Source organism: Akebia trifoliata, chromosome 1 (assembly GCF_017979445.1).
Source record: "Akebia trifoliata isolate Shusen 1 chromosome 1, ASM1797944v1, whole genome shotgun sequence".
NCBI classification, from domain to species: domain Eukaryota; kingdom Viridiplantae; phylum Streptophyta; class Magnoliopsida; order Ranunculales; family Lardizabalaceae; genus Akebia; species Akebia trifoliata.
Genome location: NC_141375.1, coordinates 22,834,401 through 22,861,609, shown reverse-complemented (window position 1 = coordinate 22,861,609; position 27,209 = coordinate 22,834,401). Strand labels below are relative to the sequence as shown.

At 36.2% G+C, this 27,209-nt stretch overlaps 1 protein-coding gene across 2 annotated transcripts; it reads left to right on the top strand.

The window, feature by feature from the left end:
• The first annotated feature begins 72 nt into the window (after positions 1-72).
• LOC147410993 (nucleotide/nucleic acid binding protein) lies at positions 73-26,485 on the top strand. 2 transcript variants are annotated; one of them, XM_086443173.1, is made up of 17 exons: positions 73-203; positions 354-474; positions 5,346-5,433; positions 5,523-5,630; positions 5,717-5,826; positions 5,946-6,661; positions 6,812-6,943; positions 7,272-7,361; positions 7,475-7,595; positions 17,006-17,329; positions 18,669-18,733; positions 19,984-20,158; positions 24,435-24,539; positions 24,624-24,725; positions 25,003-25,176; positions 26,018-26,149; positions 26,225-26,485. In XM_086443173.1, exons 4-17 carry the CDS (start codon positions 5,609-5,611, stop codon positions 26,399-26,401), a joined length of 2,445 nt encoding a protein of 814 aa, XP_086299299.1. In that variant the 5' UTR covers positions 73-203; positions 354-474; positions 5,346-5,433; positions 5,523-5,608; the 3' UTR covers positions 26,402-26,485. The 2 variants fall into 2 exon arrangements, with proteins under 2 accessions (XP_086299299.1, XP_086299291.1); XM_086443165.1 differs by having other exon boundaries at positions 5,717-5,831.
• Positions 26,486-27,209: the final 724 nt, after the last annotated feature.

Genomic DNA, 27,209 nt, shown 5'->3' with positions numbered 1-27,209 from the left:
GAGAGACGAGGAGGGAAGAGAAGAGAAAGAAATTTGACGTTCCATGTTTGCCCTCAAGAATTTCAAAATTTCCAAAGATAATTAATATTGACAGGCCAGCTATTGCTACTTACACTCCAAGTACAAAAACAAATTTAATCTGATTTCAGAAACCCTGGAGGTGTAGAGCGAAGGAGCCGAACTCGTGTAGGAGACGACCTGAGGTATCCTATCTCTCTCATTCTTCTGGTTTTCTTCAAGAAACCCTCTTCAACGGCGCAGAGACCTTTCTCTTCTTCAACCCCACACACCTTTCTCTTCTTCTTCTTTTTTCAAAAACCCTCACACGCTCTGTTTTTTTTTTTTAATAACAGTGGGAAGTCATCATCTTCGATCTCAAGGTCCTCAAGAGGTAATTTTGGTGTGGCGCGGCTGATGCGAGATAAGCAGACCAAAGAGCTTGTTGCCGTGAAGTATATCGAAAGAGGCGAAAAGGTTTGTTTCTTAGAATAATAGAATTGTTATCGATCAAAAAAATGAATAATAGAATTGTTTGAAGATCTTCGATTTTACAGTTATTGTGAATTAGAGGTTAATTATTGGTTCAGAGAATCAGAAATCATGTGCATTATGTGGAAGGTGAAGACATCTATTGAGAAACTCAGGAGACAATCCGAATTTGGGTTTTGTTTGAGTGTTCTTTTGGCTTGAATTTTGCTTCGAGAATTTATGGTTATTGTTCTTTCTAATTAGAAGCTAGTTTTACTTAGTTTGATTGTCGCTGTAAATTGAGAATTTTTATGAGTTTTATGTAGTCTAGTTTTGCCGAATCTAGGTTTTGCTTGGTTTGGAGAAATTTATAAGAGGTGAGTTCTGTCAGATAACTCTGCAATGTGAAAGTTTCCACCTTGGTTAGGAATGTGTTGCTATCACAAGTGGTTTAGATGGAAGGTTTTTGAGTTTTATTTGATTGGAGAATTTTGGTTTTTGAATTTTATTTGAGCTAATCAGCAAATATTTTCTAATTTTATTAGATGACAAAACAGTTCAAAGAAGATTACTAAAGAGAATGATGAATCTGGATCATAGTTACCAAGCCATGCCTTTTGAGTCCATTAAATGATTTAGTCTGTACCATGGTTTAAAGTTTCATATAGTTTCGAAATGTCTCGGCATGTGGGAGAGAGAGAGAGAGAGAGAGAGAGAGAGAGCTGCTGCAAGAGGTCGAGTTGAAAGAGGTCGCGCAGAGAGGTATCTACAATTTTGTAAAGTTATTAAGTAAACATGGTTTTTTGATTTTGAAGTCATCTTGTCCATTGGATTGCGCCCAATCGAATGGCTGTGGTTTGTAGGGTAAAACATCTGATAAACAAACTGATGCTGAACGACTCCCGATGAATATTTATCATGTTCTTTATAAATGAGTTTAGGTAGTTATATTTTGTATTATTGTACACGTAGAACTTTGTTCTTTAGACCATGAAGGGTATAATATTCATTTGGACTAAAAATACTATTGTTGGTATGATATTTGGTTGGAAGATGAATATTTATCATGTTCTTTATAAATGAGTTTAGGTGTTTATATTTCATATCATTGTACAAGTATAACTTTGTTCTTTAGACTATGAAGGGTATAATAGTCATTTGACAAGAATAATTTCTCTTCTCTTCTCTTTCAATCCAAATAGGATGAAGAGAAACTAGTATTATCTTCTCTTCTCTTAATGAGTTTCTCTTCCCTTCTCTTCTCTCAATCCAAACAAAGCATAACCCTAACCTTGTTTTGTTGTCTTCTCCACTCATCGACTCCATTCTCTTCCTCCATCATTTGCGATTGTACATCTCAACCTAGTCTTCGACGAAGTTCATTGTCATCGTCGTCTTCGAAAAACTTCATCTCAGCTTGTCTGTCGCACTCTCACAGTATGATTTTTAGTTTTTTTGAAGGTTAAATCTCATAAGAAATTAAAGAAACATTGATTTAAATTCCCATCTTTAAATTTAGCTAATCGAAGGTTAATATATGTATTTAGCCAAATCATCATATCTCCTTTACATCAAAGTATATTTGGGAACAATCTTGTGTACTTGGTGTGCAGAAACTTTAATTAACATTTTCAAATCCTCACTAGAACAATAATGATAACAGCAACAGCAAGTGTTTATACCCATAGATCAGTTGGACCCTATTTATCAGAATTACCAAGTCCCTTATACTATCATATCATAAAATTCCAAGTGAATTGGATTCTTTTTTTATATAGTTTTTAAGATGGAAATTATTGGCTGGGGCATGTGGAACAGAACAGGAATTTTAGTTTTTATTTTATTTTATAGATAACAAAATTTATTAATAAAGTGGTCGAGAAGACCAACTAGAAAGGATACAAAGAGGACTTAAGAACTAGTAATACAACAACACCCATAAACTCCACAAAAACTTTGGACCAAAAGAAGAGGTATGAAAGAATAGACAAAATCACCTCCGAGGCTTGCACACCTTTATCTTCAAAGCACCTACTGTTCCACTCATTCCAAATTACCCACGAGATGGTGAAAGGCAATAGTCTCCACAGTACCCTCTTCACCCCCCAAAAAGGTCTTCCCCATTCTTGCCAGCACTGAAATGAGGCCAACACAGAAGAAGGAAGGCACCCAACCGCTACAAATCTCACAAGGTAGGAACTCCAAACCTGTCTTGAGAAAGCGCAATGAAGAAGGATGTGATCTATGGATTCCTCTTTGCTTAGGCAAAGCAAACAAACATTCAAAGTCTATGCAAAAATATTTATCAAATTGAATTCCAAATACATTTCATTTTATTGAACTTAATTCTTTTTCTTAATAGTCTACTTTTCTAATACAAAAGCAAAAAAATCATTTTTACTAGGTAGATATTTGGAATCTATGCAAAAATTCAAGTTGAGTAAGAAATTTGGATCTAGCCTTGTAAAGTTTCATGATTTACAATTTTGTTAGAAGAAACTAAATCCAAATTCACTCTAGATCATATTGTAAATGTACAAGTAAACATGGTATGCATATTTTTCCATGACAAGTATTAAAGTATAGGTTTAATAAACAATATTTTTGTTTAGAAATTTGGAATAGAAAGGTTATTGCATTTATATCTACATGTATTACTAGACTAACATGTCTATGAAATTAAACAACTATCCAAGAAAATCATTTGAGATTATGCACAAAAGAAAATAATTTTCTTAAAAAAAATCTACTACCATTGAGAAGAAGTGCAACTACCAATTTCCCCCCCTTTTTTTTCTTTCCTTCTCCTTTTCTTCTTCCTTCGTTTCTCTCTCTTTCTCTTTCTTTCTTCTCTCTCTTCCTTCTTTCCTTTCATCTTCTTTTCTCTCCTTTCTTTCTTTTATCTCTCTTTTGTGTTTTTTTCTCATAGCATGAGAATGGGAGAAAAAAAAAGGCTCACCCTTATAAGAATACTTGGTGGGTGGTGGGACACATGGCTCCACCTCCACATAACTAAAAACTTGTGTTATATTAAAAACAACCTCACCTCTTCTACACATAATTACACTACAATCCCCACTTTAAAATAACTACATACTGACTTCCATTTTTAAAACTCAAACTATTTTAATACTTTTAAAAATTAATTTATTAAATATTATTGTTATCTTTTTTTTTTTTTTTTTCCAAGTCATTACAAGGTGTCTGGTTTTGAAGGAAAAAAAAACTAGGGTTTTTGGCTACAGGGTTGAAGACAAGGGCATTTGAGTAATTTTCATTATTCTATGATAGAAGACTGAGTTCAAGGGGATACCATGTGTTCGAATTTCAGATAGAGTTCAAGTCCAATACATTTATTGGATGTATTGGGTTTAATAATCCAATAAGTTAATTGGATTTGAATTCGAATATTAATTCATAACATCCTTCATATTTTGGATTCAAATTCCAAGTACTTGTTTTTTGGATTCGAATTCGGATGTCTCTACATTGGGTTCGATTAATATCTGTTGACAGCTCTAGTGATTAACTCTTGATATACCAATATTGAAACCGTTTGTTAGTAATATATTCTCAAGCCTATGATCACTGATTGTTGTCAAGGATAAAGATGAACTTGAGAGTGCATTAAAATTGACCTAATGCCAGTCATTTAGTCATCAAGGTTGTGGTTGGTTGCGCGGAAAATTTCAGATGAAATCTTTTACTAGGAAAACGAATGATTTAACATTGTTTGACTATAAAGAAAACCCCCTACCATCTTAAAAGCATATTGGAGGTATGTCTTTCGTCCTTCAATTTGAAAAAAAAATACTGTGAATAATATTCTTTTGTTTGTTAATGAATTTAGATCATGGGTTTTGCTTTAAGATTGGTTTATCTCCACACATGGATGAGTTGGGAAGACTCACAGAACAACTACAATTGTACAAACATGACTGAGGTTTCTGTTCTTCCCCCTTATGTGTTTCCTAGACATATCCAAGCAAAATCTTCAATGTTAATGTTGTTTTTATTCCCAAAAGATTAAAAAAAAAAAAAATCAGGTTTTAGGTTCATGTTTGAAGTAGTTTATTGTAGTGCTTTATGTCGCAAAGAACCATACTTTGATTGTAGGAATGGCCACCCATTTTGAGTATGAATAAACCCCAAAAGTTCAACTTTTGAACCTATAATATGGCTGGTTTTCCAGACAAAAGAGTCACATATATGAAGTTTTGCATTGCTGTTAACCTATAAAAACATATTCTTGAAAGCTTTCTCATGGCTGTAAATGAGTCCCACAAATTTAGATTTATAAGATTCAATGCATGGCTGTGTTACGGCCCAAACATTTTAGATGTTTGAAGCATTCATGTGACCCTTTTTTTAGTCCAAGGAATTTAGATTTTCGAGCATACATGCAGATGTATTTTGAGTAAAAATGTTCAAATGTTCAAATCTCCAAGCTTCGAAAGGCACATTTTTTGGCACTGAAATCTCTAGAAAACCATATCTCATCAGAAAATGGCTATGCAGACAACCTAGGTTTTTGTTCCTTTAAATTAAGTATGGTCGAATTCTTTCATCTGTTTTGAAAACATAGGCTGTTGGGTTTGAGCTCGAGTGGATTATGTAGAAAATGTTGAAAGATGGGTTGTGGTGATTTTCCATGCGATTTTTCATGGTGTACTCAAACTGTGGAAAATGATTTCCATGGTGTACTCAAACAACAAAATGTGTTGTTATTATTTTATTTTAAGATTTGCTAGGCAAATTATTTCTCTGCAATAAAAAATGCTCTTAGTTCTGCATTCAGTGTCCTATTCACAACTCCCACCATTTTTTCTAGGGTTTTTTAATAAGCCTTCCTTTCATATTATTTTTATCTCTTGCAGTGGAATTTAGAGCCCACTTCCTGTTGATCTTTCTGTTTCGATCAAAATCCGATAGTTCACATACTTGTAATCCGAGCTAAGGAAGAATGTGAGTGTTGTCTATTCAATTGGTAAAATAAGTTCTGTTTTTAATGAATTTTAATTCTTTATGTATTTAATTTGATTTCTTCGATTCAGGTCACGAATATGTGTCAAGAATTTACCTAAGTATGTTGCCGAGGATCGCCTCAGAGAGGTCTTCTCTCAGAAAGGAGAAGTAACCGATGCGAAACTCATGCGAACCAAGTAACCACTATTATTTAGGTTTCATACGTGCAAATGTTGTTTTTCCCCCCATTATTTTAATTGTTACTGTTTTTCGTCTTGTCCAGAGATGGTAAGAGCAGGCAATTTGCTTTTATCGGGTTTCGAACTGAGCAAGAGGCCGAAGAAGCTCTCAAATACTTCAACAACTCCTTTGTGGATACTTCTAGAGTTACATGTGAGGTGCACGATTTACTGATTCGAGAACTCAAAATTTAATAAAGTATTGGTAGTGATTAGGCATTTGAAATTGAAAATGTACCATATTTAAATAAAAAAACATTTGATTACTTTCAGATTGCTCGTAAAGTAGGGGATCCAAATATTCCTCGTCCATGGAGTCGGTATTCTGTAAAGAAACAAGAGGCTTTGAATGGAGAGAAAGAAAAAAAATCTGGTGCCGATGGTTCGAGCATTGTGGATTCTAAAACAGAACCAAAGAATTCTAAAAAGAGCAGTGAGAATAAAGACCCTCAACTTGAAGAGTTTCTTCAGGTCATGCAGCCTCGGATTAAGTCAAAGTTGTGGGCGAATGATACACTAGGAAATCCCCTTCTTGACCAAAATGGCAAAACTATTGTGAAAGAAACTCAGTTCCACAAGGGAGACAGAAGGCAATCAGTTCCGATGCAGGTTGAATTAGTTGAAAAAGATGAAAGACAAAATGGGTCATCTGGGTCTCTTCCTAAAAAACAATCGCATGATCTAGCTCGTGATGAGGTTCTCTCGGACATGGATTATTTTAAAAGTAGAGTGAAGAAAGAGTGGTCAGATTCAGATTCAGAAAGTGATGGTGATGGTTCACTTGGTGAAAGCCTCGATGTTCGAGTTGTGGATGCAAGGGCATGCCGTAATGTCCATACTGGAGACCCATTACAAGAGGATGTCAAAGAAGAGGGTCCTTCCGATGAAATGATTGACTCTGAAAATCCATTGTCAGCTTTAAAAGATGATAAAGAAGAGATGCTTGAGACTGGCCGTCTCTTTGTCCGTAATCTTCCATACAGTGCAACGTACATGACCTTTTCCATCCATTATGATTTCTATTCTAAAGAAATGGTTTATCTGTGATATGAAATACTCTATGAGTATACTTCTTATGGTTGTCATTTTTTTCAAACCTTTTCCCTCTAATTGTCTGTTTATGTTTTCGATGAATTTAGTGAGGATGATCTGGCAGAGCTCTTTGGCAAGTTTGGCGATGTCTCACAGGTCCATCTTGTAGTTGATAAAGATACGAAAAGGTCCAAAGGAATTGCTTATGTTCTATATGCGCTTCCAGAATCTGCAATTAGGTATGCATCATTTTTTTTATTGTAAATATTGTTTCTTGGTAAAGTTTGAACTGCATTTTGAGTAACCAAAATGCTGCTTTGATGTAAGACAATAGCATGAATTAAGTTTCATATTTATTTATTTCATTTGGATGGCCTCATAGGAAAATATGCTAGTCTCCACTCTATTTTAGGTTTATTCTTACTAGCCTATGAACCTATGCCTTCTGGATGTTCAATGTGATGGGGCTTTTTAAATGTGTTTGGATGATTGTCACTTTCTACAATGTGGACTCTTTTTGAAAATGCTCTTTTATATAAGCCATTATTAAATGGGTTGTTGTTTCAGGGCATTAGAAGATTTGGACAATTCAATTTTCCAAGGCAGATTATTGCATGTTATGCCGGCAAAACAACAAAATTCTCTTGAGAAGCAAGAGTAAGTGGTGCTGAGCACCATAGCCTCTTTTTCATGCTCAGTTCAGCACTTTTTACGGATGTCTAGCTTTGCTTTTATGATTGTGTATTGAGTGGGGTGTGCTTACTCTACAGGTCTGTTGCTGCTGGCCAAACTTCAAAAACTTTTAAGCAAAAGAGAGAGGAACAGAAGAAGGCGGCTGAAGCTAGTGGAAATACACAAGCATGGAACAGTTTGTTCATGCGCCCTGATACGGTATGTCCTTATTCAGAATTATATATATATTTTTAGAGTCAGTCTAACCTAACTAACGTAGTAAGATTTCAGATCTTAATAAGGGATGTGAGCTCACATGCTGACATCCAAAAAGATGATCCGATGCCATAGGCTTTTATTATTTATTGTAATGTATTAAAACATTTTTTTTTGATAAGTGAAGAATTTTCTTAATTAAAAGAGAAAAGTTATGGTCGAGATGACCTTACAAAAGATAAGGTACATATGTATACACAAAAATATGAAGAAAACAGGAAGCTAAGGGCCTGCTTACATAACAATGCTACACACCCAATCCTGCCTCCTTACAAAATCTTCAAAAAACACAACCTTCTGATTCCTTGGAAATTTTGCTCCATAGGAAGATAGAGGCCAAGATGGAGAGAATGATTCCTTGCACTGAGTTCTCTCTCCCTTCAAAGATCCTAAGGTTCCCTCCTTCCAATTTTTTTTTTTTTTTTATACGTATAATTTAAATTGAAAAAAGAAGGATTACAAAAAACAGAAAGAGAAGGCCGAGATAGCCCCTTAGAAAAGAAAGCACAATGAACCAAAGAAAACTAGTACATTAGGTGTTACAAAAGGAATTCCATCTAAAAATAAAATCATCGAAAGTAATCCCCAAGAACTCCTTGTTCAATTTCAACCAAAGGTACATATAGTCCAACATCTCAAAGAAAACGCCATGAGAGTTTCTCACCTTACTTTTGAACACCCTGTTATTTATTTTGTTTCATAACCTCCAAGCAATAGTCGAAGGAAGAATGTCCCAAATGTGTCTTTTTCTGAAGGAGAAGACATTCTTAGTTCACAATTCTAACAACATGAAGAAATTGAGAGGAACGACCTAGTTAATCCGGAATAGCCCAAGAAAGAGAGATCAAATATCATGAGAAAAAGAGCAATGAATTAGGGTGTGTGCAACAAATTCGCCATCCCTCGAACACAGGGGGCAAAAATTAGGAGTGATCCATCCTTGGGCACTTAGGTTATCCATCGTTAGAATCCTCCCAAAGGAAGTCAACCAAACAAAAAAAGATACCTTAAAAGGGACTAACTTTGACAAAATGAATGAGTCCGAGAAGGAACGCTCACTAAAAAGGATAAGCAACTTATGAAAAGATTGGACAGAGAATCTTAGATCCTTCACCTCCGTCCACTCCCACCTATCTTGTTTGTTTTTCTTAAAATGAAAATAATTCAAGAAATCAAGGAAAGATGTCACCTCCGTTAGTTCCCAATCATTAAAGTTGCTTCTGAACCCCAAATCCCTAGTAGTGGAACCGTTGCGAATCAAACAATACTGAATTGAGCAATTCTTCTTATGAGAACAAGCGTACAATGACCGAAATTGAGTTGATAGAGATGATGTGCCTTACCAACGATCTTCTCAGAATCTAATCTTGTCCCCCGTGCTTACTTTGAATCTAATCTCTCTATCAAAGTCCTCCACCACCTTGAGAATCCCCTTCCATACACTACACCCATACGTGTCTTTAGCCTCACCATTATACCAACCTAATCTTTTCTCCCCGTACTTAGCCTGAAGGACTCCACAAGCTACCCCTCTTCTCGTCGAACCTCCAAAGTCACTTTCCTAAGAGCGCTCTATTAGCCAGTCTAAGACCTTTAATACCCAACCCCCTATTCTTCTTAGGCATGCAAATCAACTTCCAATTGACCAAGTGATATTTTTTCATACCAATCTTATTGTTCCACAAAAATTTCTCATATGCCTTTCCATTCTAATTTCCAGACTTAGGAAGCGAAAAGAGGGAGAGGAAGTAAATCGGAATGCTTGTCAAGGTGCTTTTGATGGAAGTAACTTTCCCCCCTTTGAACAAGTATTTATCTTCCCCCAATGAAAGTCCCTTGTTTGGCATTGATAAGTTTAGGAAGAACTTCTTTCAATCTCGAAGCTAGCACCTAGGATATAATTTTGTACACTGAGCTTACCAAGCTAATATGTATGAAGTCTCCTAGATTATCTAGCCCAACTCTCTTGGGGATCAAAGCCACAAAGGTGTTATTAAAGTTGTAATCAAGACACTTCTTTTTTTGTAATTCCTTGATGACTTTCATGAAGTCATTCGAGATAATGTCCCAACAATGGTTGAAGAATTCCATAGTAAATCCATCCGGACCCAGAGTCTTATCCCCACTCATCAAAGAGAAGACTGGTCTAACCTCCTCCTCCCCGATTTGTCTTTCTAGCCACGTTCTATCATCCTGGTTTAATGATTTGAACTCTAAATTAACTGGACGAGGTCTTATGAAGTCTCTTTCCCTGTATAGATCTTTGTAATAGCCCACCACACCTTTTATAATTTCCTCCTCGCCTTCCACCATGATTCCTTTGATAAAGTTTGTTAGTCTGATTGCTTCTTCTGTGGGAATTGGCCACTTGGTGGAAAATTTTCGTGGTGTTATCCCCTTTTTTCAACCATTTGATCCTCGATTTTTGCTTCCAACTTATCTTCTCCATTAACGCCACTCTTTGAAATTCTAATTTCAATTCCATTCTTTTACCTCTTTCTTCCATGTTCAAGTTCCCCCCTTCCCCCTTCTCGTTCAAAATTTCAATGACTTTCAAGATCTCCTTTATTTTCACATCAATTCTCCCTAAGACCTCTTTATTCCACACCTTCAACTTCTCTTTCAAACATTTAAGCTTATTCTTGAACATACAACCCGGATTCCCTATACAAGGGCACTCGTTCCACCAATTCTTAACAAGATCTAGAAAGTTCAGTTGAACCAGTCACATATTTTCAAATCTGAATGGTAAAAGATGGCTTCTAGGGTGCCTGCCTTCGAAAAGATGGGGGAGTGATCAGAAACAGGGTTAGAACTAGCCGAACACATTTTGGAACTTATCCTCCCACACATTATCGACCAAGAACCTGTCTAATCTGGACATCGTCGTATTACCTTGATGGTTAGACCACGTAAATCGTTTGCCCAGAAGAGGGAAGTCCATTAAGCGATGTCTACCAATGAATTTATTAAAATCTTTCATGCCTTTGGATGTGTGTTCCCTAATTCTTCTAGTGGGTAAATTTGGTGACATTGAAAGCCTCACCTAAAACCCAAGGATTCTCTCAATAACCCACTACATCTTCAAGCTCCTCCCAAAATTGCACTCTCTCCTTGCTTCTAGTAGGCCCATAGATACCGGAGAACACCCACTCAAAATCATCGTTACAACCCTTGCATAAAATAGAAATAGAGAAGGCCCCCACTAGGTTTTCTAACACTTAGATCAAATCCTTGTTCCACATCATTATAATATCAGTAGCTGAACCTAAAGCAAGAAGAGCAACCCAATTGATATTACCCCCCCAAAGCTCCTTAATGATCTTCTCCTCGCAATTACCTAATTTCGATTCTTGAAGTGTAATAATGAGGGAATTTTTACCTCTAATAAAAGCTTTCACTATTGCCTTTTTTTCTCCTATCTCCCCACCCTCTGACATTCCAAGATAAGACCTTGATTATCTTTGAGAATTCAAAAAGGACCCAAAAAAATCTCTGAAATTGACTACCTGCTCTCCATCCTACCCATCTTCTTATCTGCTTTTGGTTTGAGTAATCTTCTTGTCATCTCCAAAGGAGCAACCACCACCAACTCATTATGTTGACCATCCCTATAGCTACATATTTCCTGATTATTTAAGGAACCTAGGTACTCATTCGTCTCAACAACCCTTTTCATTCTACTGATATGGTTAAGTTCCTCCTCTAGAATAGCTCTATCTCTCAAGTCCCCAACAACCACTCTTAAGATGAGAGGATTCTCTATCTCCTATCTTTGGGACTATTCCGAAATCTTCTGCCAAGTTCAGAGCTTCACTAGCTAACTGCTCCACCATCTCCAATTCTGTCTTGACTACCTCTTCCTCACGGATTTTCATGATCGGCTCATCTTTCTTTTTGTTGACACAATTTTCATCGTTTTACCCCTCTGTTCAATAAGCACCTTCCACCTCCATTGTTATCTAAGTAGGACGTAATGATTCCAAGGCTAACTGACTGACATCTTTCCTGTTCTCCCTACTCCCTTCCTCTAAGACAAGCTCAAAGGATTGAGTGAGAGCGAAGGAGGCTGCAAATTTTCGAGACCTGTCCACAGAAAAAACACCACGCAGAACAACCAAAGAGACATCCAGAGACAATTTCATTGTAGTTAAAATAGAATCCTTGTGGAAAACAAGAAAGACACTCTCACCGTAATAAGGAGAAGAGACCCGAGGCAGAATAGAGGGTCGAATAAAACCTCTTACCTGCAAGTCACTTGAGCTAAACCTCACTTTGTTATGACTGATTAAAGGTCCAACAACTTTCGATCTAACAGGATGTTGCCAAAGATTAGTGCGAAGCCTATCCCAAATTCTGGATACCGTGATTAGATGATGCTTGGACTGATCCTCTCCACATATCCTGTTCCTTTCTGCTTTTGGTATCTTTTCGCTCGGTTCATACGAATCCCCTGCAAAAGATTGGATCGAACCCTTTGAAGAGAGCACTTCTGTATGATGATTAACCACCTGATTCTGGGTACTAACGTCCTTGATCCTCTAAGGATTTATGGGTCTCCAATTCAAGGTTTAGAGAGGGGCAGTCCAGGTTCAGTAATGTATGGTCCATGCCTCTACAACCCTCTGTGATGGGCTTTTCCAAATGGATTGGGCCTGATTTGCTATTCTGAAGACCTTTGTCCCCTGTAGTCTTATGGGCCTCCATTCCAAGGTTAAGCGATGGGTTGTCCAAGCTCTGGCCCATATCGTAAGAACCCAGGCTTGTATCATGAATTTGGCCCCCTCTTTGTTGGCCCAAAACATAATCATAGCCCAAGTTGTCGATCGGCCCCTCTGAATACTTATGATCCATTATATCGTGTTTTATCCCATCATCTTCGGTTGAGTTGGTGCCAAGTGTGACAATCTGAACATGTGTGTCATGTATGTTGCGTTCCACCACGACGCAAGAAATTACGATATCTCAGGATTCGTGCCACTTGTCCTAACCTCCTAACCAGCTTAAAGCCTTTGCGACGTGGCTTCTTAATGACCAAATCCCGCACTAAACTTCCTCCACGTGTTAAGACTCTTAGACTGCCTATTCATTAATTTAAATTTGAAATTCTGACAGCTTTGCTCTGTATGACATCTTCCCCAAACTTTGATTATTATAGGTCCATCTTGCTAATGCCAAGTTTCTCCTTCTCCCACTGAGCTCCAGGGGCAGATTTTGGTTTCATTAGAGGGCTTTTTGGATCTACAGGCATTTGAACAGTGATCTCCCTATTGGACTCTTCTTGAGGCCTTTTGATTGATCTATTGATCGTCATCTCCTCATCTTGTTTAGCTGTGTCGATTTCTATTCCTACTTTGAATTTGTAGCCTTCACAATACATACTCAAGCTTCTGTAGATTCTCCACATCGGAAAGCCCACCTTCAATCTTGCGAAAGTAAAATCCTCCCACCACCTGGTTTGATGATCTACTTCCTTCAAACCTCCCATTTGATTTTCGATTAATTTAAAAGCATACTTGTCCTAAAGATGGAATGGAATCCCCCAAACTTTGCTCCATGTTCTACATTTCCTCCAACTCGGGTTCTAACTGTTAGCGTCTGCAGACCAAGACCTAATCGAGACATACTTCTCGTTGCTAACCACCTCACGCAAATCACTAATTGTTGTGCTTCGTACCTGTTATTCAAGAGGAGAATTTTCTTGTTACGACCCCAGCTAACAAGTTTCCTATCGAAAGGCCCCTTGCATCTTAGAGCATGGCTGCAAAACTTCATCAACTCCACCCAGTCAAGCTCCTCTGATTCTGATTCATAGATTGGTGCGTAGTTCCATCTCCCAAAGGCTTCGCCCTTGCTGTTATCTTTCTTGTAGATTCTAACTTGATCTATTGACGCTTTTGCCCCTGTAAAAGAGTTTTGTTTATCCTCTTGTACATCACCTACTATCGGATACTATGTGTCTTTCTTTGAGACTTTAGTTGAGGTTGCATCCCCCAGGTTGTTGAAGATATCCCTTCCTCTTTTAGCTACATCTACCCACTTCGCATCCAGAACAAGTCCCTGTTTCTCCCCTCTCAAGTTGATCATAGTTTTCTCCGGTTCAAGAGAAGCTTCAATGCTAGATTGACTTTATTCCATCCAATACCCTCTTTTCCTCCCGAAAAACAATTGTTATTGTTTAAGCCCTGTTCGAGAATCTCGTAATTTTCAAAAATCTTCCCCCTCTATTGGAGTCTCTTGTTGCTAGGAGAAAGTTCCCTTCAAAAGAAAATTTGGCTCTGAAAGACTTTTCTGTTGTCCCTGCTGCTTTTAGGGCCTTACAAAGTCAAAGTCCTTCTGTAAGCATAGGCAGTTTAGAAATCCATCGTTTTCCTAGTTCCTTGACCTGAAGTCCTTTGCGATTTTTTCACCTAGCATCTTTTAATCTTGTAGTTCTTAGCTTCGATCTTTAGGAATCTGCTCCCCATATTGAACCACCCAGCCATCTTCGTTCCTTCTTCAGTCAGAAATCTGCTCCCTGGTTCGATTAATCTTGAGCTTTATTGTTTTGATCACTGCTTGTCTTGCTTTGTATCTCTCCTTCCAAATTCCCAACAAATAACAAAGGCGATAATACTCCAAAATTTCCTTTTAAGTGTTGAGAACCCCATTGGCCATCTACAATAGCTAAACAAAATTCCACCAGACCAAGCATCAAGCCTCACCATAAAAGCTCAGGAAGTAGGACTAAATTTTTCTACCCACTACACAATGTAAAAGATCATGATCCACCAACTCCCTATCCACCTTGCTTAAACCACAAAGAATACCTCCCTTAATTACATTTTCCATTGTCAAAATTTTTCATAGAGAAGACACCTAGATGATGAAAACAACTTTGGAGGGTACCTTAGGACTCTAAACCTCCTCCTCTGGATATCTAGCAGCTTGCACCTTAGCAATGACATAGTAGAGTGATTTTACTGAAAACACTTCCCATTTCTACCAGGGTCCCAAATATGAGAATCCTCCTCCTAAGGAGAATAAACACAGAATTAACAACCATAACCAAACTAGCCACAAAACTCACTTCCTAGTCATTAAAACCTTCCCTGAAGTCAAAATCTCAAACCAACCTGATCCAAGCGAGTCATGAAAGTGGAAATAAGAGATTCCTTTTCGGAGGACTTCTTGAAATTGAAAAATGCTCCTTGAAGGTGTTCATAACAAACCAACGGTCCTCCTAGAACCTCACCCTTAATCCATTTTCAATTTTGAGGCTCACCTTATCCCTAGACAGGGGGAAGATCTTTTGGGCGTCTCTCCAAACTCCACAACCAAAAAAAAAAAAACCAAGGCAAACTGCTATCCCAACCTAAAGGCCCTTCCCCAAACTTGGCCACTATGACCAATCTCCAAAGACTATTCCGATCACTCCCAAATCTCCACAATCACTTGCCCAAGTGGTATTGTTCATCTGATTTAAATTCTGAACACCAAAGCTGCCAACCTTCTTTGGGAGACAAATGAGCTTCCAATTACTTAAATTAAAAAAAATGCGCTTCCAATTAACCAAGTGAAACTTCCTACTTCCAGCTTTACCATGCTAAAGGAAATCCCTGAACGTCGTGCTCAATCTCAACTCTGCACTGGAATAGCTAATAAAGGAAGTACACGGGAATGCTAATCAAAGTGCTCTTCACTAGAGTCACCTTCCCGCCTTTGGAAAGATACTGGGCTTTCCAAGAAGAGAGTCTCCTGCCCACCCTTTCTAGCATGGGGTCCCAAATAGCTTTGGTAGAGTGCGCTGCTCCAAGAGGAAACCCAAGGTAAGAAGAGGGGAAGTAGCCTATCGACGCCCCAAACATCCCATTGTTAGCAACCTCACGAACAACAAACGCCTTACTTTTCCTAAGGTTCAAAGGGATTCTAGAAAAGGCCTCAAAACAAAATAGAATCCCACCCAGAAATTTGCGTGGCTATTCAATTTTTTTTAATTTTTTAATATTATATCATTTATTTAAAAAATATCCATGTGAGGCTTACGCTTTTTACCTTAAGGCTTACTCCTCGAGTTGTTAGCCAATTGGGCCTCACACCTCAACATCTGTAAACACCGTACACTAATATGAAACAAGCAAAGACAACAAAGTGAGAGTTCGATGGATTGATGATTGTTTTGTAGACAAAGCATGTTGTGTGGAGGCGGTGGACAATTGTCAATCTTTTGTTTTTTTTCCTTCTCATTGGTGCACAAGAGATCATTGGATCGAAAGTAAGGGTTTGATGAATTGATGAATGCAATGGAGAGAAAGGTGGAGGGAGGCCAATCTCCTCCTCTTAGGGTGTTAGGGTTTCGATTAAAATGACATTGATATCCTTATTTGTAGCCGTTAGAGAATCTCCAATAGTTATAATCAAGGGTTTAAATGCAAAAAAATATCTTTAGCCTGTGTATTGTATTGTATATCTATTATATATGCATTATACATATTTAAAAATGATTTTATTTTTGATACAATATAAAAGTATAATAGACTACTATTTAAAATAAAAGATTATATATGTATTATACGTAAGTCTCTATCCGATGATCTCTCATGCACCAAAAAGAGATGGAACAAGGAAGGTTGACCAATGCCCTCTAACTCCATGTACATCTCGTTTTCTCCACCCCAAGTGCCCTCGATCTACTTTATTGTGCTTGTGTTCCTTGGCTTAGCTCTATGGCATTCGGCCAACAATGGTAGCTCTTTTGACCTCCATGATATTCAACATACAAAATTTAGCTTTATCTATCAATATGTTGCTTCTTGGTCGCCTCACATTCAGCTCCATAAAACCTAGCCGGTCTTAGGTTTTAATTTGATTAAGCACTCACATGCATCAATTTTTTTTTTATGTAAGTAAAACTGATTTCATTAATAAAAGCCAAACCGCCGAGTTAGCCAGTCAAGTGAAAGCGTTACGCAGGAAGTCAATCTCTTGAAATGTTACAAACCCAATCCCATCTCCTCACATGCGTCACTTGAAATAACCCTTTAACCCATCTAAATGTATTGTATCTAGTTGTTGCATCTTATGATCCATTTTAATGCATTTTCAATTGGTTAAGAGTGAATTGCTACTGCTGATTCCTTCCTATATTTCCAATCACAGAATCATTTTTATTTTTAGTATCACATTGCATCTATGTTTATCAAAAAGTTAATAGGTGCATGCTTCTATTCCTACTTTAATTTTGTTCTGCTAGTTTCATTTATTGATAAAATTTATCTCGAACTTTGTTCGGCTTTGCTCAATTGTCTGATTCTGTTGTACTCTGTTACCTCTTCTGAAATTTATTCTCACTTGCTCATCTATATGTTGAATAGGTTGTTGAAAATATAGCTAGGAAATTTGGTGTCAGTAAAAGTGACTTTCTTGACCGGGAAGCGGACGATCTTGCTGTGCGTATTGCTTTGGGAGAAACACAGGTGATCGCAGAGACAAAGAAAGCTTTAGTAAATGCTGGAGTCAATATTGCTGCTTTAGAAGATTTTTCCTCTGGAAAAATTGATGGTGCTAAAAGAAGCAACCATGTTGTACTAGTGAAGAACTTGCCCTATGGTTCTTCGGAAGGAGATCTTGCTAAGATGTTTGGGAGGTTTGGTATTTTGGATAAAATTGTTCTTCCTCCAACAAAAACATTGGCCTTGGTACGCATTCATGTCAACTTATTTATTTTTGGTAATATTACTTGAATTTGAGGTTACTCAACATTTGATGTTCTAGATAACTTAGTTTTTGAGTTTTGCATTCTTGATTCTGTCTGGAGAAACTGGGTTGATTCTCATGATCTTCCAATAAATTACAATCGACCGGCCCTACTAGTAGCAATCCTAAATAAGAATAATTTCTAGGTTATCTTATGGTAAATCATATCCTAATACTCTAATACCCTTTGTCAAACTTATGGTGATCAATGATCATCATGAGTTTGCTAAAATAATAACCTTGAAGAGCTTGATCGTTGGTGATGAGTCATGTAACTGCTCCTTGTCGTGGAAGGTAAGTTGTTGAAGAATGTATCACGTCAAGTCTCATCCATTACCTACTCAATGGTCATATGGCTTGGGGAAAATCAAATCAACTTAAATATGAAGGGATTGAAAAGAAGTGCAATTGGATGGTCTCTTTTGGACCTTAAAAATGGAATCGATAACCATGAAGAGCATCATTGGTGTATTGCAGTATGCCTTGTTACGATACATCACGTCCTAATACTCTTAACAAGAAAAACATTTCCCCACCTTTCTAAACTTAAGAATAAGAGATCTTAAATTCTTCTAATGGTGCATGAGATGTGGTTTCATTTGAACCTTCCATATCAATTGTATCGGAAGCCAGTTTCTAATCGGCTCATTATGATAATTTTAGATACCTCCAGTTCTGTTCACCATTTATGTGTACTGTCATCTTTCCTGATTTAACTTCACCCTTTAGAATTTCTCTCCACTTGCTATTGAAATCCACGACTTGAATGGCTAGAAAATCTCAGTATGGACCTCCCTCGATTAACCTCTGTTATCTTGAAATGGCCTCTATAAATTTTCCTGTCTCAGTAGATTTTTTTAATGTGTTTTGCCATTACATTTATTTATGTTTTGATAGACAAGTTGTTTAGCGATTAGTAGTGTTAGTGGGTGAAGGCAGGTTTTGAGCCCTGGTCGTGGTATCAACACTCTCACCGAGCTTACCAACTTAGCAAGACTGTACCTCCATATATTCATAGGCTAGCAGGTTAGTGGTTAGTGATTAGTTAGTGAAGGTGGGTTTTGAACCTAGGTCTTGGTATCAACACTCACAGACTTCAACCGACTCAGCAAGCTGACCTATTACAGTTTAAGTTACCACTATAAAGTTAAAGAATTCCTGATAGATTTTAGGCAAAAAGGATGTCTACTGTTGTCATTTCTGGACCTTTGTGATGGTTTTTGAAGTATGTAACTATTACCTTTTTTATCTAATCTATATACCCTTTGTATGATATTTCAGGTCGTCTTCCTTGAAGCAGCTGAAGCTCGTGCAGCATTCAAAGGCATGGCATACAAACGTTACAAGTAAGCATATCTTTTTTTTTATGTTGACTAAAAAAATAAGTGTACAAAAAGTAAGTCTGCAAATGACAACCAAACCAATAATTGAATAAAAAAAGATTCTATTGGCACACCAACTTTTACTATAACACACAAATTCTTTTGAAATTAACTGATTGTTTATATGTAGATTGGTGTGTTATTAGTAAAATTTGGTGTGTTAATATAAGATCCCTAAAACAAATAACCATCCAAATCAGCTGATATGGCATGGATTATCAAACTAAATTGAATCAAATTATCAATTGGAATTTCTAGAAATGGATGAAACTGAATTCCATTCACTTCATGATATAGGACTGTGATGCCTAACCTAAGATGATGAGTGAGACCAGGATTAAATCAAATAAATAATTCAAACGAAAATCTCAGCTTATGAAACCACATGTGATAAAGAAAGTATACAGGCAATTGAAATCCAAATCTTAAAAGCAATCACAATCCCACAAAGAAAATCTTTAGAGTGTTAGAATGAAGGGATGCCAATGGAAGATTTCCACTAGCTTAGGGCGTCAATCCAATATTCAATTAAGAATTTATTAAACTCCCTAAGTTCAAAAGTTTACCCAAGTTATGGTAATGTAATATGTTAGTTAGTGTATGCGTAACAAGAATAACCAAAGAAATTCCAACAACTTTCCAGTTCAAAATTCATGTATAATTAATGAAACAGAGCTTTATAAGATGAAAATAGAGTAGGGTTGGGTTCAATACCTACTTTCATCAAGGCAGGAAAAAGAAAAAAGAAACTGTTGCTGGGAGCCCACCCCTGTGGTACTTATATAGTAATTCTATTGGGTCACATGGAGTTGACATAAGTTTCACTCTAATGGAAATAAAAGAATTCCAATGACTACATTGTCTGTTTCCTATGCTTTTGAGATCGTGCTATGTTGACTTTGCATGCTTCGCATGTTTGTGAAGTTTTGCCACAATTACCTTGCCGTGGAATCTCTTGTAGACACTATGGTTCAAAGTTTCATGCTGTTTCATAATGTTTAGGCAGAACTTTTCTGTTTCTCTCGAGACTGGAATGAAACATTGTCCCCGAAACATATTTCATTTGCATTTATCTCAGTTTTCTGTGGTTAATCACTTTGCCATTCTTGACGTGAATAATTCTTCCCACAACTACTGTTGTTATACTTGAATAACACTGCTATTTATCAATCATCAGATGCAAGTTCTAACTATGTTTTTTCTTCTTACATTAGAGATGCTCCATTGTATTTGGAATGGGCTCCCAGCAATATTCTTTCTCATATTTCAGCATTAGAGACTGATGCACGGAATAATGCTATTGTTGGTGAACAAGATGTCAAGAGAGTATTATTAGAGCGGCATGTGGAAGGAGTATCTGAAGTGGATATTGACCCTGATAGGGTTGAGGTAACATACCGTTTATGCATCTTATTATATACATTTTTACTTTCTGGACGTTTCTCTTATTTCCTTTATAGACTTGCAAATGCATATGGCTTCTTCTTTTTCTTCTGATTCACATGGACTTGCTATACTTCCATTGATCATTGTTGATCTTTGAAATCTTTCGTAATTAAGAGTTAATGTGGAAAAGTAATACAGTTATTTACTTCACTCATGTTTCTCATCAGTGTTACCATTCAAGATGAGTAATGTTTGTTTTCTAACTTTACTCACTTTCTCTGTTATCTTTTTTTTTTTTTTTTCTGACTGATAGATCAGTTATCCCTTTTGTTGTCCTTTCTTGAATGTCAATGGCCGGGAGATTGGCTAGCACCAAGAACAGTGCATAGGCAAGCTACTAAAATAGCAGTGGCCTTAGCATTAAGGCACAAGGTCTTAAGATTTGTTCAAGATAAACATAGAATAAATGGGACAAGTCACACACATTAGGAAACATGGCAGTGGAATGATAATGTTCGGAAGGTTGTTGGAGAAAAAAAAAGAAAGGATGAAATGAAGAAACCTTGGAAAGATGTGAAAATGTGAAGAAAGAAACAAATGAAATAGTAAGTGAAACTAACCATAAAGCATATGATTATCCATATCACACGTTGAGTACGATAGAGGGTGAGAAAGATATATGCAAGCCGGCATGAACAAGAGAAAAGATAATTGAAGGCTTGGATTATGTTAGATGCATTAAAGGCAAAGGTGAGCAAGTCTTGTCAAAATATGAGATTAAGGAAAGGTGACAAGGCTATTTTAAGAAATTATTAAAAGAAGACCACCAAAAAAAGCTAAGGACTAAGAGGAAACACGTGTATATCATAGAGCATACATACTTCCATTGAATTAGGGTGCTAAAGTGAAAACAACGGTAACAAAGATGAAGAGCTGGATCGCTTTAGGACTAGTGTGTATTCCAATAGATGTATAGAAATGCATGAGGAGTATTGCATTTTCCTGGCTAACTAAGTTTCTTAAATTATATTTGAAGTTTAAAAAGATGTTGGATGAATGGAGAAAATGTTTCGTTGTGTTAATAAATAAGGTGCACTACCGAGGCATCAAACTTGTGAATCATGCTATCAAATTAGTTTTGAGAAAAGAGCAAGAATCTCTGCATGGCAGTGTAGTTAAGGGTGAAATGCACACGTAAGGCACAAGGCGATGCGCATGCTTGAGTGAAGCATGTCGCAATAAAATCATAAAAAATAAAAAAAAAAATTAAATAGTGAATGACGGTTGTAGACATTTTACATTTACAACATATAAATATGAGTTTTAACGTATATAAATAAAAAGTAGGTGGACTTCTCAAATATTAACCAAAATATGAAGGGGTTTCCTAAAATCAATCCTTTTAAAATTGAAAGAGATTGATACTAAGTTAAAGACTCAAATCAAGTCTCTGTAGTGGGTTTGGTTGTGTGTGACAAGAGGGAGACAAAGAGGTTAACCACTTACCTCTACGCAAATCGAGATTTCCAACTCCAATCTAACTCCAGCAAGCACAGTTGTCTAGGTACGTCTCTCTTTACCAACAAGACCCTATTGTCGCTCTTTATCTCTTTCTGTACAAACGAAACCAGCTTCTTTGTTTCTCAGTTATGTTGCGAATCTAGTGCACATCACTCTCTTTCTCACTCTCCCTCTCTCTTTGAATCTGAGATGAAAGGAGGAATGAAACTAATTATTCTTGGCTGTTTCGTCTCGGAATGTTGAAAAACTGATATGTATTGGCTGAAGCTTTCTGAAACAAAACGACATTTTGAACCATGATTATACATATATATTATCTTGATGCTTCTATTTGGCTTAATAACATTATTAGGTTGTGAGAACCAATTAAAAAAATGAAATACATTTATTTTATTCAGTTTTTTAGGGAGGTGTGCACCTTGTCTAAGGCACAATCAAGGTGTGGGCCTAGGTGTGCATCACTTACATTGCCTCGCCTCACATGTATTAAGGTGCCTTTAGTGCGCCCCACCTGGAGATGCGTCTGAGGTGTACTAAGGCTCTCACCTTGATGACATTGCTACATGGTTTTTATTGACTTGGAGAAAGCATATGACAAAGTACCTAGAAGTTTAATTTTGCAGGTATTGTAAAATAAAGGAATCCCAAGTGGGTATTTACATAATTGAGGACATGTATAAAATAGTTGTCAAAAGTTTGGGAACAAATGAGGTCTCAGTGACAATTGGTTTACTTTAGGAATCGATTTTGAGTTCGTATATATTTGTTTTAGTTTTAGATTAATTGCTCACATTTGAGGGTATGTCACTTAGTATATGTTATTTGTAGATGATATAGTGTTAGTTAATGAAACCATACATAATGTCAATGCAAAACTAGAACTCTCCAAAAAATATTTTGGAATAGAAGGGCCTTAGAATAAGTAGAACAAAGACAGCTTATGTGGAATGCAACTTTAGATGTGAATGTGATTGGGCCAGTAAAATTGATGGCCAAGGAGTGCTCCAAAGCAACCATTTTCATTACCTTAGTTTTATTATTTATAATATTGGAAGATTGAGGAAGATGTTGTCATCAGAGTAAGATGGTTAAAGTGGAGGTGTGTTTCTGGAGTGCTATGGGGCTGACTCATTACAATTAAATTATAAGGAAATTTATTAGACAATAGTAAGATCAGCAATGCTTTATGGAACTGAATGTTGGGCAATTAATAAGCATGTTTACAGAGATACGTTGAGATGGATGAGTGGAAAGAGTAGGAAAGATAAAATTCACAATGAATGCCTTTGTGAAAATGCAAGAGTAGCCCAAGAGGCATTAAACTAAGAAAAGATTGATTGAGATGGTTTGGTCATACTCAACAAAGGTTTGAGTATAACCCCAATTCAATGAAATGTGCAAGTTGAAGTTTCTAAAAGAGAGCAAAAGAACGTGGATTGCAGTGGTAAGACTTGATATGAACGCACTTGATTTAACAACAGACGGGGCTTTGGAAAAAATTGACGGAACAAGATTTGTTCAGCTGACCCCAAATATTTTGGGACAAGGCTTTGATGATGGTGATAAGACATTGAATCAATGTTACATATTGTTGTCAAGTATGTTCGTTAAATGCATTTTAATTGTTATTTTTCTCTTTCTATCTCTGTTTTTTTTTATTAGTCTTATTTTGTCTGTATATGTTCATAAAATAAAATTTTACTATTTGAGTGCCTTTTGAAGCTAAAATATAAATTGATAGTAGACTTCAGATCTACCACTAAGAATTTGTTAAAATTGTTGATGTTGTTGCTATTATTGTTTAATGAAAGCAGACTTTCAGATCTACCACCTTGTAGAATTTTGTCCAAGTTTTTTCTCAAAATGGCTGGTGTTGTCGTTATTATATGTACAGTATGCCCATAGAAGCAGAAGGATTTGTCAGAATCTAGTTTGATTGGTTGAGCAAAAGGTTTTGAAAGTCGAGGAACATTTTTTTTTTTTTTTTTTTTTTTTTTTTACGTTTCAAAAAAAAATGTTCCTCCCCTTCCAAGTAATATTGGTTTTATTTCTTTTTCAATTTTATGAAATAAATGAACTAGTGTCCCCTGTTGCATAGGTGTTGCCTGACACTTTTGTCTACACGTGTGATGATTCCTTTAGTTAGACCAGCATCCTGAGCTCTAGAACTATATCAATATGCTTTCCATAGTAGCTTACCTCAGGTATTTATTAGCACTCATATATCTACAATCTACAATGTGACAAATTCAAAAAGTCCAGGTTAAGAGTTCCCTTTATTTCCTACTTATTGAATCCCTGGTTAAGAATCAGTTCTTTTCTTTTTGTTTTCCTTGAAGAACCCTAGTACTCAGTGCCATGGAGATAGTTATTACTTGAAATGCTTGGATCATCTGATATTTTTGCTATTTTATAAGATTTAAGAGGATTCTATTTCCTCATGGCCAAGCTTCGTACATTTTTTTGCGTATAATTTAATGATTTAGTACCCTGTGATCATAACTATAACTGCGTATAGTAACATACCAAAATGAGTAATTGAATAAACGTACAAGTTTGACGGCTGGATAATTTATGCAAAAACTTGCATAACTATTGTAGCTATATCGCTAGTGTTAATTATTGAAGTTGATGTCAATGTCAGATGTTCATGTTAATGGAATAGAGAATTTTCTGTCCTTGATCATTATCTGCATGGCTTTTAAAACTCAGCTACAATTGCTGGGTAATAGTTTCTTTCATTTTTCTTCGTTTACAGTCACGATCTCTATTTGTCAAGAATCTGAATTTCAAGACATCTGATGAGGGTTTGAGAAAGCATTTTAGTGACAATATTAAGGACGGAAGCATCAAAAGTGTCAAGGTAATACTCATTTGACTCGATCATCTTCACCATATGTATTTTTTAAACTCATTCTTCTCATGTTATAATGATTCTCCTGTGTAGATAAAGAAGCACCTGAAAAATGGGAAGACTGTATCAATGGGTTTTGGTTTCATTGAGTTTGATTCTGTGGAAAGTGCAGCAAATGTATGCAGGGATTTACAGGTAAGATATGATTATTTTTATGAAAGGATCCTATCTAATGAGGAATCTCCATTTCTTAGGAGTTCACTGTGTTGAACGCCTTATGTCAAAAACATGCCAGCATTTTACAAAAGAAATTCTTTGTACATTCAAATATTTTGTTTTTAGTTGTTATTTATCTACTTATACAATTTTTATGTATGTCAGCTCATTTAATACGTACTTTCTATATTGTCTATTTGTCTTGTTGTGATCTTTGAAAACTAATGGGGATCTCTAAAATACCACTCTACTTCAGGGAACTGTTTTGGACGGACATGCTCTTATTTTGCAATTTTGTCATGCCAAGAAGGATGAACAAATGATGAAAAAGGTTGACAAGGATAAGAGTTCGACAAAATTAATTGTGAGAAATGTTGCCTTTGAGGCAACGGAGAAAGATCTAAGGCAGCTGTTTAGTCCATTTGGCCAGGTAATTATTATTACATTCAAGTGATGAGATGTAGGAAGCATGCATGCTTAATAACCATTTATTGATTAGTCTATCTTTATTGCTGTGTAGTAGTTTTAAAAGTCACAATCCTGTTTTTTTCCTCTTAGTAGCCTCCTATTGACAATATCGATAAGAAAAGGGAGAAAGTGTTTTTTTTTTTTTTTGAAAAAAAAAACCTTGGCTCGAAAGTTGTTTTTGCTATTTGACTTGGCATCAAAGTGTAACTGTCTTTTAATGAGCCCTCCAAAGATCAAGATTCAAGAGATGGAATCAACTAAACCAATGCACGGTTAAGTTGATTATGAAGATTTCCAGTTTGCATCATCTGCTTCAGTGATTATAAGAACTTGTGGGCACATTTCAGGGAGATCCTAGTTCTATAAATGTTTGAATAAAAAGTCCAATAATAACTACATTCCATTGACAACTGAACTTTCTGTTATTTTTTAAATATGAAAAATTTATCACTCAAATTAAAATTTTCTATTTTTGTTTCTTTTGATATGGGCAAACGGGGGCTTAACTGAACCCTTGCAGGAAATTAACCACCAAAGAATCATACAAAACATGGGAACACAAGATGCTAAAACATTAGGATGAGTACAAAAATTTGTGCAATAATTTGCTAGTTTCCTGGAGCCTTAATTTTTACCAGAATCCCTTTTGATGGAACTGCTTTAGTTGCCTTCTGACATTATTTTTTCTAAATTCAAGGATTTAGCAAGATTTTTACCCTATCAAGCAAACACAAGGAACTAACTTGAAAGTTATGTTCAGTTCATATCCAATGTCTTTTCTGAATTATCTTACCTTCTTGTAGATTAAGAGTTTAAGGCTGCCAATGAAGTTTGGTAACCACAGAGGATTTGCATTTGTGGAGTTCGTTACGAAACAAGAGGCACAGAATGCTCTTCAAGCTCTTTCAAGCACCCATCTGTATGGTCGCCATTTGGTAAGAATTTACAAGTTTTTTAAAGCATTCTTGAGCACCAACCTGGAAACTAGAGTAACAGTTCCCCTTTTATAGGTCTTGGAGCGAGCAAAGGAAGGTGAGAGCTTGGAAGAATTGCGAGCTAGAACAGCTGCACAATTCACTGATGAGCAAAATGGGTTTCAGAATCCAACAAAGTTGTCCAAGAAAAGGAAACACATGTCCATCATTGATGAAGGTGGTGTTAAGTTTGAAAGGATTGCTGATTATTAGTAGTAACAACAATGTTGTCTTATAAGTCAACAATGTTTTTATGATTATTTTATCTTTTTTATTATATGGCCTTATCATCCCAAATTTGTATCATCAGTTGGTTTCTTTACTGGAAGCAACTTCAACCGTTCAACTAATCCCAAATTTTGTTTGTTGGGAGGTGGTATTTGTTGGATAGAACATACACAAAGTGTATGTTGGCACTGTAACGAATCTAGGAATTTTCCTTGCATTCGGGATTTTGATTCACACGCATACTGTAGGGGAGGCAAATTGAGTAATTTTTATTTATTTCTTTTAGCAATTTAACTTGAATATTATATTATTATTATTATTATTTGATAAGTAAAGATGAATTGATTGAAAGAAAAAGAAAAAAGAAAAAGAGACATTGAAGGGACCAGCCTGAATGGAATAAAGGGATCCTTGATCCAGAGAACAAACAAGGCACCAAACCACAAAGGACAGTACCCCGCGATTAAATTATAAACCCTATCCCATCTTACAAAAGAATCTTCATGGAAGATATTTTGAAATTCTTAGCCATCTTGAATAATAAAAAAAATTAATCCAAGGGTCTGTGTTGATATATGAGTCAAAAGTACTTAAAACATAAATACTCTCAGAAGAACTGTTTAGAGTAGTTTTGACAGAGTTTTGTGTTTCGATATAAGTTCTAAGAAGTATTTCTAACAGAGTTTTATGTTTGGGAACTATTCTGGATTTTGTTAAAATGACTAGAATGCCTTTATATGTAATAATTACTATTTTTAAAAAGAGTAAAAATAGAACATAGTTTTCTGCGTTA

What these genes read in the sequence shown, in the direction of transcription:
- LOC147410993 (XM_086443165.1), top strand. An exon ending in CTTCCAGAATCTGCAATTAG is followed by an intron (nt 6,944 to 7,271) that starts GTATGCATCATT and finishes TTGTTGTTTCAG; the next exon opens with GGCATTAGAAGATTTGGACA. An exon ending in TGTTCATGCGCCCTGATACG is followed by an intron (nt 7,596 to 17,005) that starts GTATGTCCTTAT and finishes TATGTTGAATAG; the next exon opens with GTTGTTGAAAATATAGCTAG.